This window comes from Platalea leucorodia (assembly GCF_965183815.1).
Source record: "Platalea leucorodia genome assembly, chromosome: 13".
Taxonomy (NCBI): domain Eukaryota; kingdom Metazoa; phylum Chordata; class Aves; order Pelecaniformes; family Threskiornithidae; genus Platalea; species Platalea leucorodia.
In genome coordinates, this window is record NC_138835.1 from 481,657 (window position 1) to 498,287 (window position 16,631).

At 44.1% G+C, this 16,631-nt stretch overlaps 1 protein-coding gene across 4 annotated transcripts in view; it reads left to right on the top strand.

Moving 5' to 3' along the window:
* The window catches only part of RALGAPB (Ral GTPase activating protein non-catalytic subunit beta), a 64,609-nt gene extending 49,826 nt beyond the window's left edge, over positions 1-14,783 (top strand). For 3 of the 4 annotated variants that reach the window (XM_082326024.1, XM_082326025.1, XM_082326026.1), the window contains exons 24-30: positions 2,131-2,296; positions 4,768-4,890; positions 5,643-5,779; positions 6,586-6,694; positions 8,389-8,467; positions 9,032-9,180; positions 10,624-14,783. In XM_082326024.1, the coding sequence (XP_082182150.1) occupies positions 2,131-2,296; positions 4,768-4,890; positions 5,643-5,779; positions 6,586-6,694; positions 8,389-8,467; positions 9,032-9,180; positions 10,624-10,817 (957 nt within the window). In that variant the 3' untranslated portion in view covers positions 10,818-14,783. Of the gene's footprint in view, positions 1-2,130; positions 2,297-4,767; positions 4,891-5,642; positions 5,780-6,585; positions 6,695-8,106; positions 8,330-8,388; positions 8,468-9,031; positions 9,181-10,623 lie in introns of those variants that run through there. The other variant, XM_082326027.1, reaches the window with a different exon arrangement.
* Positions 14,784-16,631: the final 1,848 nt, after the last annotated feature.

Below are 16,631 nucleotides of genomic sequence, written 5' to 3' on the forward strand. Positions count from 1 at the left end.
GTTGTTGTGCCATCTCCTCGTGTTACTGTGAACGTACAGCTGACAGAACACTGTAGCACCACCTACTTCTTTATGGAATACACTAATTCTTGAAAGCAGGATTGTGCTGTTTGTGAGTTTTCAAGCTGAAGTTCAGAGTAGCCAGTACACAGCCTTTCCATCTCCAAAGTCAGCTACAAAGCAAGATATACAAGGTTTGCCTTCCAGCTCAAATGTGCTCTTGCTGAGCTAGCAGAATGCTTTTTTCCCATCTGATGCTTATATGCTCTTATGCATTTAGACAGATGAGATTACTTAGTCCTGCAGAACTTGGTGGCATTCGAAAATCCAATTAGCATGAGTTTTGCCATGTAGATTTAAGAAAATCTTGTATTTGGGAGATTCTGGATGTATTTAGACGCAGTATAAAGATGCCACTCCTGCTTCAAGATCCCTGGACATCTTGCTGTGATTCCTAAGCCTTGCAGGTTGTGCAAAGTTGCAGTGACAGTCAAGTTAATAACATGCTTGTCTCTATGGACCTGAGCTGAGTGAGATACTGATCCCGTTTTTGAAAAGGCCTGTGGCTTATTTGCGTCCTGTTTTGTTTTCAGTATTAACAATCAAGACAGGAGGAGATCAAAGCCAAGCTGTGACATAGTTTTTGCTTTGAGCAGGGCTGGCTGCCTGGTCCCTCTCAGCCACCTCTGTGTGTGCTAGTTCATGCCACTTCAGCTCAGGACCTCATTCCGTTCTGAGAGGTGACCTGCTGTCCTTTCACAAGGAGCGGTGCCAGCTATGTTTTATCTGATGCTGCGCAGCCCAGAATAGAGGCATCTAGCCTGCTGGTTGTTGCGTTAGGCCCAAACGTTTTTCTGTGGTGGTAGGCTTTTATAGTTGAGAAGGGTCTCATGGCATTTATTTACACAGGGTAATGAAACTGCCCGCACACTTCTTACATCGTTATACTTCACATCATTAAATGTCCTTTGAAAATACCCCCTTATCCTTGCTTTACTGTAAATTATTTTTTTGAATGGGCTCAGATATAAAACGATATGATTGTATAAAGCCTGAGCTTGCCTCTTTTCTGAAATTGTCTTCTAAACTGTGCTTATCTTGATTCATTCTGAAGCATAGCTATGACTTCAATGTGCTCAGTAATGATAATAATATTTCAATGCAGTGTGTCTAGTCACTGCTGAATATCGTATGAGGCATTAGGATGGGGTGCCAGGACCGTGTGGATACAAGGAGCCTCCTGTCTGGAAGCTTTCTTCCCAGCGCCTGTCCCTGTCCCTGCAGTTTCTGCTCCACTGGAGCTGACGTCCCAGTGTCCTGCACAAACCAAAATTAAAGATGCTCCTGTCACAAAACCAGTTCTCACGTGGTCCAGGAAGGATGGATGCGTTGCACAGCATTGTCTGTTCCACAAATACCAATGGTTCTGGTAGACCAAATCACAAATTGTGTGCGTCTCCCTGCATGCTGTTTGGTGAAGGTCTCAACTTTCACTTGGTCGCAATGGGATAAAAATTGCCGTTAGATGCAGATACATCCCAGATCTTTGAGAAGTAGGATTGAGGTTTAAAGTTAACAGTACAGTGTGACTTTTGATTAAAGTGCATGCTCAATCCTGTTGAAAATTGTATTGCAAAATCTGTTTCATAATTTAATGTGTGGTGAGGCCTGCCTTCTAAATCGCTGTATGTCATCTACAGGTAAGTGGTGATAAAGTACCTTTCTCCTAAAATTTCACCTCAGTTTAGCAGGGAAAATTGTCCGGAAAATTCTCATGTTACATTTGGTGCTAATGGAGATTCTGTGCTGAACAGTTCTGTCGTTTATCCCTGATGAGTAGATAAATCTCAAAATTGCCATTTCTAGCAGTTTGATTAACTATTTTACAGGCTTTGGCAATGATGGCAGAAAGACAAGTTGATCAATAGGGCATTGCCAAGCAGGGTGGGAGGATGCTGGGCAGCAGGGAGTAGTGTCCATGTAGAAAGTCTGGGGTTCCAGGCTTGCTGAATAGCTATATTTGGCCAAAACCATGTTGGTGACACAAAATTTTAATTAAAAAAAGTGGGGAGGAAGAGAGCTCCTTCCTGGAGTCTTCTGTACCTACCACGGTGCTGCTGGTTGTTTCAGATCCTGAAGAACATGGAGTCTTCCAGAATTGTTCAGCCACACTTCCTGGAGTTCTTGCTGTCTCTTGGCTGGTCCGTTGACGTGGGGAAACATCCTGGGTGGACTGGCCACGTCTCAACGAGCTGGTCAATCAATAGCTGCAGTGATGAAGAGGGACCTGAACAAGGTAAGACATGGTAAATGGTTTAATATTAAATTAAAATGTTTAGGCTCCTTTAGGAGACAACTAATTTAAAATTTCTTGCTCCTGGATACCTGAGCATTTGCATATTTTTTTCAGATAAATGCCGATGTTTACTTGAAAAGAATGTGTAAATATTAGATTAAGCTTCAAGTTAATGTGAGCAAAACTAATGCCTGTATGTTGTTGGGAGGAAGTAGCCTCAGCAAGAAATACCTCTGTGTTATATTTTTAGCAGACTTGATGAGTCTTTAATATATTATCCAAAACCAGTTTTCAGGTGAAATCAGGTACAGATTGTGCTGCATATTGGCAAATAGACTTGAAATACTGTGCGATTTCTAGTGTTCTGTAAGTAGATTAAAATGAGATGTTGATTAATCAGTTAGCATTGTAATCATGCTTGGTAGGAAGTAATGGAAACAAGCTGCTGATTGTAGGTCATGGTGGTTGGAGCCCACACACAGCTCTTCTGTCCTGCTTAATTTACTCTGCTTTTTTCCGCTAGAGCAACACCTCCTCTGGGCTTGTCATATACCACCCTCTCCCCATTCTGTCAACCAAAATGATCCTCAGGGTAGTGACTTGCTATCCCAGGGTGGTGAACTGGAGGTCGGGTTAGTTTCTGCCTTGAACAACTTGATTGGATTACCTGGGATTCTGATAGTGTCTGGATTGGTTTCAGTGTGGTTCATGGTCACTCTCCAAGGGCCAGACCTGTTCTTGGTGATCTTCAGAGCTTTAGCCTTCTGCTGTGGGCCACACAAAGCCTTTGAACAGGCTGGCCCAGCTTGTTCAATGTCTTTGATCTGGCATTTGCATCAGGTGCAACACCATTGCTGCTGCAGTTGCTTACGCAGTGCTCTTGCTCTGCTTTCCCTTCACTGTGTCTTAGAAACGCTCTTCACCTGTAACTGTGGCCAACTAAAGGCCTTGCTATTCATTTGTAGAATAAAACTACAAATGATAAAAGGCTTGAAATGTTGGGGAGAGGTTAAGAGAACAGAGGCATGGCTTTCTCTGAACGAGTCAGGCGAGGTTACAAAAGGGCCAGGTCTTGGTTTAATTTTCCTTTGAGGACAGGGTAAGACTGTGCTTTACTTGGAGGCAGAGCCCTCTCCCTTCCCTTTGTGATTGGCTTTGTTGGTACGGCTGTGTGGAAGGCAGTGCCCTGAAATAACCTGTTTTCATGTGGGCTTTTTAGCCATTCAGATGAAATGGTCTCAGGTTGCACCAGGGGAGGTTTAGATCAGATATTAGGAAAAATTCCTTCACCCAAAGGGTTGTCAAGCACTAGAACAGGCTGCCCAGGGGAAGTGGTTGAGTCCCCATCCCTGGAGGTATTTAGAAGACATGTAGATGTGGTGCTTAGGGACATGGCTTAGTGGTGGACTCGGCAGTGCTGGGTTAATGATTGGCCTTGATGATCTTAAAGGTCTCTTCCAACCTAAAGGATTCTATGATGCTAGAACAGCTTCCAGTGAGATGCAATTAAAATAAATTCACAGGCGTATGCTTTGGGTTTGTTTCCCTGCACACCCCCAAAAGTAAAGAAGTTTTTAAACGGTTGGTTTTGGGTTGTGTTGCTCCCTGAGAGCTATGGACTGGAGGTGCAGGAACGCTTCCCTGATGGTGAAGCATGGCTCAGAGGCTCCTGCGTGCCTCTGGCCACCTCTGTGTCTGTGTGCTGAATTTCAGTGCTCCGTTAGTTTTGCTGAGGCAGCTATCCCAGGAACTCTTCTGTAAACTAAATCGGAGAAATAATGCAGCTTGAAGTCCTTGCTAGCCTTTCAGGAGGCGGTATGGGAAAGGAAAGGGGTGGGGGGTGTTTGTAATTTACTTACAGCATGGCTTCCCCAAAGAATTGTTTTCTCTCTGTGCTGTGAAGGCCTGATGTACTGGCCAACTATGATGACAGAATAAATGGGGGCTGAGAATGAGGAGCTTTCTTGCATTGGGTTTGATTCAAGAGAGCCTTTTTCTAACTCTCCTTGGCAGAAGAAAAGACATAGAGGAGAGTCTGTAGAAACTGGCTTGAATTCTAGAATAGTATCAGACTGAAGTTTATAGATGTTAGAATCCTTTGGAAATTTAATGACTAACTGAATGATGTCTGTTAGAGGGAATGGTTAGAAATAGCTACTAGATGAATTCTTGTGGCAGATGTGCTTGCTAGACTACTCAATCCGAGGGAAATAGGGTATGCAGTACAATGAAGATGTGTTCAAAATAAATCCTCTCCCAACCCAAAATACCATTTCCTTCAAGAGAACAAAAAAGTTTATCTGGGAATGATTGTTAGCCATGAGATTTGACTGTGAAATCTTCTCACTTTAAAATGAGATTTGCATGATTTCTTCTCACTGATTGCACCTTGTATTTGAAGGTCTTCTGAGGCAGTGTATAAAGAGGTAGAGCTTCCTTTTGACTAAACTTTCCTTTTATGTCCATTTCAGATGATCTAATTATTTCAGAAGATGTTGGGGCAAGTATCTTCAATGGGCAGAAGAAGGTGCTGTATTATGCGGATGCCCTGACAGAAATAGCTTTTGTTGTCCCATCACCAGTGGAGTCTCTAAGTAAGATCACTTTGTACATGCTGTTTACAAAAGACAAAACAATATTTTTTTTTTTTGTTAGAGAGCTTTTTGAGAAGCAGAACCTAAATAAGCTAACTCATAACGTGTCTAGCAAGATCCTTCTCCGAAACCTACTGATGTTTAAATTACACATCCTAATCCTTAAACTCCTTCCTAAGGTGGTATCTGTTCTGTGCCCCTTTTTCTCAGTCTGAGCCTCAATATATGTCCAGGTTTGCACAGCAGTATTGCTGTTACCCTGTGTGCATTAGGTTGAACATATGGTTCGCCATCAACTGGTGATGCTTTTTTTTTTTTCCTCTCCTGTCTTGATGATATGCTCCTGCAGCACATGGAGGAGCATGTGCACAACTGCTATGTAGGTGAGCAACAGCTTTCACGACATCTTTTGCACACTAAAACCAAGGTGCAAAAGTTCCCTGGAACAAAAGGGCTGTGAGGAAATGATAGCCATAGGAAGGAGGAGACTATTCCATAGGCAACGGATAGGACACTTCTAAATCCATAGAGGGTGCTTTAATTGCAGTCTGTTTCTGGAATAACTGGCAGTTGTCCACTGCTGAATCCTCTTCCTGCTTTTGAGTGCTATATTGACTTGACCGTAAATCTATGTATGTTTAGTTTCAAAAACCTTACAACCTTTTTTAGTTTCAAAACCTTACATATGATGACAGCTTAAGTTTTTTGGCAGAAGAAAAGACAAAACCCACCTTTCTTATTCTGGCTTACAGCTGATTCACTGGAAAGCAATGTCTCTGACCAAGAAAGTGACTCCAACATGGATCTGCTGCCAGGAATATTGAAGCAGCAATCTCTGACACTTGAACTCTTCCCCAATCATACAGACAATCTTAATCCCTCCCAGCGGGTAAGGCAAAACTTGCATTGAAAAATGGCTTTGTTTGTTTTTTTTTTTTTTTCCTCAAGACTTGCACTGGCATTGCTACAGCATTTTTTGATAGTATATGGCTTGATTTCCTAGCATTTGGAGCTACTTGTTCCTAGCTGTTAATCTTTAATATTTGCTTTGGTCCTGACAGAATTTGCACCTGCAGTAGGAGATTGCAAGATTACATTACTTAAATATAAAACTTAAACGTGCTAAGTAGTAATACTCTGCATACTCAAATCTTGAAATACATGCAGGAAAAACTATATGCAGTATTTACAAAGGAATTCAGTCTCAAATCCATGCTTGGAAATTTAGGATGGATAGACATTAGCACTTTTCATACCTACCCAGTTTAAAATAGTATGTGTCAGTTGTGTCTGAAGTATCAGATGTGAAGCTGCTTTGGTATGGTAGCAAAGCAGAAAACCATGAACTGTTGTAACAGTTAGCAAAGGTTTTACAACTGCTTATTTCTCGTATAGAATTCACTTCCAAATACATATTTAGTTACTGATTTAAGATCTTTGGGAACATTAAGAAAAACTTGAACCATTTTTTTAAGATTGAATGTATTAGGTTTCGTTGAATATAAGTATTTTGGAGACCCATATTACTGTTTCTCAGCGGGTAGTTCCACTGCATCTGCCCCATCTCAATAGCTGGCAGAGGTTGTACCTGTCTGAGATCTGAAAGACTAAGGAGCATCTGTGGAAATGCTTGTTGGATGCATTACTAGACTCATGGTGTTTGCAAATGCAACTCTTTCCTTGTGTTCAAAACAGCTCAGTCCTACTTCCAGATCCAAGAGGGTGCCTCAGGGCCGGACCATTCCACCAATGGGACCTGAAACCAAAGTGTATGTGGTCTGGGTGGAACGTTACGATGATATAGGTGCGTAGAAGTTTTTGTTTGCTAAAGTAACAGCAGGGCAGGAACTAGAGGAAAAACTTTGTTCCATTTCTCTATAAAATGCTAAATCCTTGTTAATATCTGTAATCAACACTTTTAAGATTCTAAAACAGTTGTTTGATATTTGAGTGGTGGTCTATAGGGTGTACATGAATCAGTGGCATGTAGGTCTGGAGATTATTTTAGCTCTGGCAGTACATGTGAAATGCTGTCATGCACCTCCTTCTTAAGCTTAACACACAAGGCAAGTGTCCACCCCTGTTTTTAAGTTCCCCTCAGCTGCTGTCTCCTCAGAATGGATCTGTTGTTCTTCCTTTAAAAAAAAAAAAAAGAGTCTTCTGACACCTGCTGCTTCTGTGCTGATGGGATCATCATCCTTCTTGGTTTGATGGTACCTTTGAAACTTTCTGTTGTGTTCTCTTTTGCGGGACAGCTCACTTATTCTGTGCTCGGGGTGCCACTTTCATGCTATGCAGTCCCGCTTCCTTTCTGCACCTTTGTTCCTGCAGGGTCCTGCTCCTGATGCAACTCAGTGTTTCTTAGTTTGGTGTTTCCTCTCTGGCTCTGGGTACTGGCTGACCTGGGAGAGACCCAGCTTTGCCCACCCTGTTACAGCTGCGGCACTTTATTCTGTCTTTGATTTCTAATCCTGGTTCCCAGTCTGGCAGTAAGGGTGGACCTTGATCAAGCCCTTAGCTCCTCCCAGAGGAGAGCAAACAAGAGAATGGGAGCAATCAAGAGGAAGCTTCCTGTAAAGCGTAGGGGTAAATTCTCAAGACCACCACCTTGTCCACAGCAGATCCCTTGGAGCGTTACTGGGATCAGGAGGCGGACATCAAGTTCTGCAGCATCATTTCCTTATCCAGACATTGGCCTAGAGGGTGTTCCCTTAGCTCCCGGCATCCCTCAGCCGCTTCAGTTCCCGAACTGGTGTCCCTGGCCCGCTGCTTTCTTGGGTGGCAGCTAAAGCCAGCTCACTGCAGAGGCAGCAACTGTGCTACACATGCATGTTTCTGCTTGGCTGCTTTTTTTCAGCAGCTGTAGGAATCTCCCAAAGCTCTGGGCCTGAAGCTGAAGAAATGAGTTTGTGAGCCTCAGTAAGCATGGCAGTTGGATGGGGGGGGCACCTGACTCTCGAAAGTGGCTCCTAGCCCAGAGGCTTTGCCTTATGCTCCTTATGTTCTTGGCTTTTGGATTTCAGGAACGATACCGTGTTTGTTGGAGCAGGGCTCAAGGGAACTGTAGATGTGAGCAGTGGTATTGTTTGAAATTCCCAGCACTGTTCTTGAGGCTGATTACTTGTGGATAGGTTAAGATGCTGTTGAATAATAATTTGAAAGCTCTTTTTGTGATTGAAGTACTTCACCTCCTTCCTGCTTTCACTGTTCCTCTAGAGATTTTGACCTTTGGGATTGAGAGAATTGAGTGTCTGGGACATGTGTTACCTAATCTGAGCACAGGATGGCTGAGGTGTGTCTATACACTCCATGAATGCTTAAACTTAAAAACAAACAGACTTTGCATCACTAGCAGTGTAAGAACATCCATGGTATAAATGCTTGAGGAATGCGTGGTTTCGACTGATGAGAAATAATCTTTCTTTGTACAAAACCAAAACAAAATAACCCCAAAAACTGGGATAGATAAACTCGATTCAGTGCATCCTCTTCTTACAGAGAACTTCCCCCTCCCTGATCTGGTGTCTGAGACTAGCACTGGTGTGGAAACCACAGCCAACAGTAGCACTTCCCTAAGGTAAGACTGCTTTTATTTTCATTATTTTTTTGATTCTCATGGACAACAGTTTAGGCTGCACTTTAGAAGAAGTCATGACTGAGTTTATTTGCATTCTTCAGCTTTCACGTGCAACCCTGAAAACTCTGGGCAGTCATATTAAAAAAGACAGATGTGTTTCCTCAGTGGATTTTTTTGTTGTTGTTGTTGAAAAAATGAAAGAGCTTTTCATATCACTGTAGCTTAAACATAAATTAAGGAACAGAAAATGTGGTTTTTATCTTGAGTCTGTGATTAGCCTGCCTCCTGATTTACTGCCTTGTGAGGCAGTTAATGCTGCCTGTGTGTTGTGAGGCTTAAAGCCCTGTCTGCAGGACTCACGTTCTGTGGTGGCAGAAGATCATAGAAACAGTCCAGTTGATATAACCCTTCTAAAGTCCAGAAGATGCACAGAGGAGTCCTGCTGGTTTAACCACATGACGTTTTCTAACATTCTTTTAACATGTAAAGCGGTCATTTTTCATCTATAGATTAATTGAAACAGTGCTATAAAACTGATTTAACAGTTGTGTTTTTTCCCTCAAGATCTACCATTCCTGAGAAAGAAGTTCCTGTGATATTCATCCATCCTTTAAACACTGGCTTATTCAGGATAAAACTACAAGGAGCAACTGGGAAATTCAATATGGTTATCCCATTGGTGGATGGAATGATAGTCAGTAGGAGAGCTCTTGGTAAGCTAAAGACTTCTAGGAGGACTCACGTTTTGATTTTTTTTTTTTTTTAAAAATACTAATAATATATCTGCAAAATACATGGTCTGCAATCTTTCATTGGAAAAAGTATTGGGCAAGGCAAAACAAAATAAAACCGTGCTTTTTGCAGCAACAGCAGAGGGAGCAGGTGGTCAGCACTTGGCTGACAGCATAGCAGGGCTCCACTACAATTGCAGTAGGAGAGAAGTGAGGGGTTGGCACTGGTAATGGTAGAAAGAAAAGGTAAATGCCTGTTATTTAGATAAGAGAGAAGTCTCACTCCAGTGAGAGCAATTCACAAGACAGTGAAATGAATAAACGACCATTAGGATACCTGTACATAACCATAAAACTAATGTTGTAGGGGTCTGTTGGGGGTGACTTTCAGGTTCTGCTTTTTGCATGCTTAATGCAATGATGGGGAAATTGAAGCCAGACTGGGCCTTTAAATAACGTTTGTGAATTCAGCTGATGACAATGGCTTGTACTGAAAAAGAATCAGGGGTGTCTTCCTAGAGTTGGGCTGTTTTTTCAGCTGCATCAGGACTGTTAATATAATGAAATTTGTCTCATCTCTAAGTTCAGCAGCTGTGGTTTGTGTGCAGTCAGGAGTCAAGCCCCCTAAATAAGGAAGACACTGTTTCTGCCTGTAAGAGAGTACTTGTGAAACAGAAAAGGGGTTAGCGGACGCTTACTTCCTTAGAGGCGTATGAATTTCATTTCAGAATAAAATAGGATAAAGTCCACTGCCAGCTTTGCCCAAATGTTACTGCTTTAGTTCCCAACCTTCTCCTCCCTGCTATATACAGCAGTATGTGTTACGGAGAGGTAACAACAGTGGCAAAGCAGCGAGGGGGAGAGACCTGTTTCCAGCCACAACCCATCAAGTCCTTCCTCATCCCCTGTTCCAAGGGGAAGGCTCTGCAATTCCTACTGGAAAAAAAAGTACTGATGGGTACTTTTTTCATCCTGAAGGCTCCCTGGGCATTAACCAGTGTGACCTCGGGGCCCAGCCGAGCTCTGCGTGTCCTTGTGCGGCATGGCCAGGGGCTGTAGCACTGCGATTCTTGCATTAGCTGCCCTGTATTCTTTCCCCTCTTGGTGCTGAGGGTGCTGTTGCAGGCAGTTGCTTGGCTCTGGCAAAGCAGAGAAATCTTCCTCCTCCTCCAGCCAGTTTAGGGTACCACTGACTTAGTCCCTTTCGTATTCATTTTTCACAGTCGAATGTCCTTACAGGCCTGGGGACCATGGTTATCTGTTATCAACTACTTATTGAGAAAAGTTCTTGACTTGGTGGTGCTGAGTATCTCCCCTGGGTTTCTAGATGGGACAAAACCCAAAATTGTCTTTAGCTGCGAAGCCAGCAAAGGGGCATGGACTTGAATTTGTTTAAACTTGATTCAAATGTTGTTTCTGTTCCAGGTTTTTTGGTGAGGCAGACAGTAATAAATATTTGTCGGAGAAAGAGGCTGGAAAGTGATTCATACAACCCCCCACATGTCCGCCGAAAACAGAAAATAGCAGACATTGTCAATAAATACCGGAACAGGCAGCTGGAGCCAGAATTTTATACCTCGCTTTTCCAGGAGGTTGGGCTCAAGAACTGCAACCCCTAGGTCATTATCCTTCCAGGACAATTAGATCAGAGCTTGGTGGCTACAGTAATGAAAACAGTTAAATAACAACAACAAATTTGCTCAGCCCTCTGGAATTCAGGAAATCATATTCTAGCACAAGTCAGCAGATACCATGTGGGAGGAATGAGAAATGAATCCAAAACATCACAGTTGGGATATTGACTTAATTCACCTACCCTCAGAAGATTCCTTATGTCCAGTCTTTCTGGATGCTAGCAACATAACCTCTTCACCCAATCATCTATTCCAGACTAATTAGGAACTGTAAGTTTCTCATTCTGTGAGAGGAAAACAATCAAAACAAAGCCATCTCTGCATATAAGGATGGAAAACAAAATACAAACAAACCTGCCTTCAGACATCTCGCTACACCCACGTGTTAAAGGAGAAGGGAGCAGGATCTCTGCTTTGAGGAGAGAGTCTGTTTCAGAGCATTAACTATCCCTGCAAGAACTTAAAAGACATTTTCAGCCCCCCTTCAGAGCTCAACAGAAGATCCTTCACTGCTTGTAACCAATTTGTGTACCAAAAGCAAGAGGAGGAACACTGCTTGGAAACATCAGGTCATGAAATTCATAGCCAAGACGCTGTATTTTACAGTTGCCTCCGTGGTTGGGAGTGAGTCCATCTACATGCGAGATTTCTGTCACGCTGACAACAAACAGCACCTGAAATTACCTGACTTTCCAACATAAGTTGTTACTAGATAAGAGCTCTTGGTTATATTAAAACAAGGTTATGACTTTCAGGTCTGTTGCAAAATGTCATATTTAATTTTAGTTGCTTGATTTTTTCTTTTTAATTTTTTTATGCAACTACTTAATTTATTTCAAAGTGTCTGTATCACCTACTCACCGTTTCCATAAAAAGCGTAAACATCACTTGCTTTGCTTCCATTGGATTGAAATCTGAGATTCTGGGGCTGCCTCCTGCCTGATATTTATAGCATAAGCAGTTTTCGCAGCTTCTACAACACTTTTCAGAAGCTCCTGTTAAACAGACTAAAACAACTCGAAAAGAAAATTCAAGAATTCTTCTTTTTCCCCATTAACTTGCCATTCCATGAAAGCCCCTTTGGAGTTATAACTTAGAATTGCTTTGAACCTACTGTGCTTTCTCATGCTCAGCAGCAGTGGTTCCCTTTCACGTAGGTCAGAAGTTTTTATTTTCAGACTGTGGGTTTCACATGCTCAGGACTTGAAGGATGTTCTGGGAAAAGATGTTTACAACTACAAATTTAATATGGGGAATATAAAGGCTGCAGCGGGCGCTGGCAGCCTTGGGAGCGCTTTCAGGCGGCCGGTGCAATCTTAACTTGTGTTGCAGTAATGAATCATCGCTGGCGCTCCTGGGGAGATGCAGTTTGTGATCACTGGCAGCAGCACGTGTCCTTTCCCTTCCCGTAAGCAGGTAATGTAAGAGTATGAGTGTGAGCAGGAATTTGGGGAGCTCCTCACCTTATTCCAAAAGTGTTTTTATTAGCTATTTAATATGCATTGCAGTAATACCTGTCAGTCACTTAATTTTGATATTTCAGAGTTACTTTTTGCAACAGTTCTGACCTGAAACAGTCTTAATTGTTCCATTACAACTTACCTGCCAAGGACATACCCTGCTCCTGTCTGTTCATGTGGTTTTTCACAAAGAGTTAATGGAAACACAGGCCCCTAAAAATAAATGTGAAAGGACTTTCAGGATATCAACCAAGGGGGTTTTTGGTGATGTGTGCTTGTTGCAGGGGACAAGCATGCTAGCCTCTCAAGTCAGGAGCTCTGGATTTTGATCCAGATGAATCACAAGTGGAAAAATGAAACCACATAAAGAAAACTACTGTAGAAGTCAGCATGATGGCTGGCCCACACTTGCGTGATGCCCAGGTACAAATGGCAGGAGGAGCCCCAAGGTAGCGTTTGGGTGTCTTGGCAAAGCTGTGAAGGGAAACGTGGACGGCTTCATTCCTCTGCCAACTCTTGCCAGTATCAGTTTAATGCACGGACACTAAATTTACCCACATTTTGTATGTACCTATTGGATCTAATTAATGGCCAAACACACTTTAGTCCACTGATTGAAAAGGCATGACCAATGCATGTGTAACAAATAAACATACTGAGCAATCAAATGTCCGCACATCTTCAATAACGTAACAACAAAGCCCACATACCATAGCTAAGTGTATGTTAATATGCAAAGTCATTGGTTTATACAGTAACAAGCTGCAAAAGAGACTTCTTTCAGGCATTTGGGTACAGTCAGTAACAAAGATGGGTGCATTTGGGGAAACACTGGATGTTTTCCGTGGAGTCCAAGACGGCCAAATGGACTGCCTGAAAATTTACTTTTTAAAAAGGCCTGTGCTTGGCTGAAGGATAGTCTTGGGTCTATTTCCATGTTCCTCTGAAACATGGGCATGGCACCCACTGAGCAGTCACAGCTGGGAAAGCAACACAGCTTTTCAGAACTCTTGGAAGAAGGTAACTTTTGCAAACACAGTGGCTGCTGATCCCGCTGCTGGGGGAGCAGGCATTTATAATGTGCTTAGATTTGTAAAACCAGATGGTTAACATGTTACACACTAGTGCTATGACCTGGCCATAAGTGTTGGGTTTTGCTATCTGGAAAGGTGAACCTTCAAGAAAGTCGCAGTTTAGTATAAAAACGTTGCAGTTACAGAAAGGCGTTGCCATCCCACTTGGTTTGGATGCCGGTCGCGGCAGCGAGTGCTCCTGGCAGACCTGTGCTGGTGGAAGGGGTCTGCAAGGAGTGTCCCTCCTTCCCCGTGTGCAGAGAGGTCTCTGACTTAATAGGAAAATGTAAAACATCAATTTGGGAATGAAATCCTTGTCCTGTCAAAGCTGGTGGCCAAACTCCAATGGCTTCAGCTGGTCCAGGGTACAGCCTTGAGTTTTTTTCCCTGAAGGGGTGAGAACAAAGGAGACTTATTTCAGTTGTGATTGCATGAACGTGTTAGTCAAGAATCCAGACTTTTTCTTTCATCAGCAAACTGCTGTATTGAGTTTTCAGCTTGACAACTTCTGTGGCTTGGGTTTGCGTCCCCGTTCATCAGAGGTGACGGGTGCTGACCGCCGCTTTGTGCGTAGCGTGACCTTAGTCTAGGCTCCGCAGGTGGCAGAGCACTGCAAAAGCTGAGTTGCAAATGTTGCATAATAACTAAACTGAGACTTTCTCTTTTCATAAGACCTTTTGTTTGGGTTCATAATTCTGCTTTAAATGATGGCATCCTTTTAACAGTGCAGAAAGAGGGGGGACCATTGTCACCTTGTTAAACACTGTGTTGAAACTACAGAAATGTTAGTACCTTAATAAAGACTCTCTTTTAAAGAAAAGCATTTTTCTTAAAGGTAGTTTTAAAAAAGGCATTACAACCTCGCAGCAGAGAAGAGACGGGAAGGTCGGTGCCTGTGGACGTTAAGGTGCCTGCGGGGAGCAGCGTGTGCGTGAGGCCGTGGGCTGGCGATACGCGCTGGGCTCTCTGCAGGTGACCGCGTTTCTTCCCTGCAAGGTTCTGCATGCCCAGAAAGACGAGAGAACTAAATTTCAATCTAGCAGACAAATTTGATGTGGTTTACTGATTGCATAATGGAATGATGTCTTTGAAGGCAAACACAGACCTTTTCCACATGGATTTTAGCAGGAGCAATTAGCAATGAGAATGCCAGATATCATGTGCTTCAAATCATATACAATTTGTATGAATTTCTGTATGTTGCCAAGACATGATCTTTTTGTTCTTATTGTATTTTTCTGTAAATATTCCTGGCGCTAAGTTGTAAAGTAAAGGCAAAATGTAAATATGAAGATGTGAACTATGTTCCCTTGTCTCTAGTACTTTATCTCTTATTTGTTTAGGGAAGGCACACAAAGGCTTGTTTGTATTTATGCCAATTCTTTGTCCAGGAGAAACACATCAAATATTGAATGTAACACAATTAGTCCAATAAATTTTAAAGATTCTTATCTAGTAACTTTGCAATTGTCAATTTTTAATATTTTCCAACACCTTTGGTTGGAATTATCAGCCAATGGAGATGTTTCCCAGGGAAACAGCAGACAGATGTAGTAAAATTGCGCACCCTCTGCTACGCAGCAGCTATGGTAACAGTGCACCAGCTTATATTTAGGGAAATCACGTTGCATCTCGATGGTGTGGGGAATGAAAACATGGAAACACAGCTTTTAAAGGGAGACCCGATGCCCCTGCAATGCAAATGTTCTCCAGTTGCTCAATGCACTGCTTCCTACCTGGGCGCAGGTCCCCCCACCGCGCAGCCAGCTCTGCTGGTGCCGGCCAGCGGGACCGGGGCGGTTGCTGCAATAAAGCCGTGCGGTTAAAATGCAGCGCAGAGTCCTGCAAGCGTTAGAGACAGCTCCTATTTCTGTGCAGATTGAGGATAATGAATTTGACTTCCCAGTTGTTTGGATTAGGAGAAGAGCTGGGCAGCAGTGCAGGAGAGTCCTGTGTCCTGCGAAGGCGATGCGCCCGGAGAGCTCTGGGGAATTAGGAAAGCTTCTGAATGGACCGTTCCAGAAACCTCATGCAGGGCAAGGTGGATGTTGGTTTCCCTGCCAGCTCCCTCTGATAACTTCAGCAGGGGACCCTGCCCGGCTTCCCCTGCCCAAGCTCCTCGGCACATTGCTTGCAGGGAGGGTTAGGGCAGGTCCCACGCTGATCTCTGAAGAATCACAGAAATGAGTGATCAATAGTTAAATACCTTTCTCTGCAGTCCCAAAGCACAGAGCTGGAGGCAGAAAGGGCTTTCTGGGATTGGTTTTGGAGGCCTGATGCTTTCTCCTTCCCTACAAATGAAGAAAAAGGCACCAGGCAGAGGGGTCCATCCCCCTCCCAGGCGGCTGGGAAACCTTGGCTGTCCTTGCCATGCGTCCTGCCTGCTGCTCTGGGCTTCTCGTTCACTACAGGCTTCTTTCCATTGCTTTCCTAGTGTCTTTTCCCCAATTTTCATTTTGCAGAGTGCAGTTTCTGGCTATGCTTCAGCCATGCAGGGAGCTGCTCTTCAGCCGATGTCAGCTTCTCCTCAAAAATCCTTTCCTTTGCTGCAGTTCTCGTAACACAGGTTTTCAGCCGAGTGGACAAGCTCTTTGTCCCTGAATAACTGAACTTGCGCTTGGCTGCGCTGAAGTGTAGGTGGCCTGGTGGCAGGTGACCCCACGGCCCAAATCCCTCCTGCCGCGCACGGCACCTGGGGTGCCACAGACTCATCCTGCACCAGCGCTTGTCACCCCAAGCTACTGCCAGCCCCCCTCTTTTTTCCCCAGTTTTATTGGTAAATCTGCTGATAGCCTTGGGCTGGGCGTTAGATGCATCTCCCCACCCTGAGCTGTGCCAGTGAGCGCGGGGATGCCCGCAGCTTCGGTGCCTGACCCGGAGTTACAGCAGCCTCCGAACCCAGCTCCTGCTGGGAGCTGCCTGCAGGTTGGCCGACATGCTGGCTCCGGTGCTGCTGGCGGGAGTGGGATGGCACCCCCGGTTCCTCGGCCCTATCCTGCATGGCAACCCCAAGGGATGGCTTGGGGTGCCCAGGGGGAGCTCCCAGCAGGAACAGGGGCTGTGGGCACCCTCCAGGCCCAGGGCCCTTCAGAGGAGGGGAGTTGGGGAGGGATCAGCCGCTGCTGAGCTGTTTCAGGAGGCAGGAAAGCTCACTTAAGGGCCTTGGGTTGAAAGTGCCTTTTCATCAGCAGAGCCTGTGGAAATGGGAGGTGTTTTGTGGGGGGGGGCTGTGTGGGCATGCGGTGGTGACCAGACTTCAGCTTCAA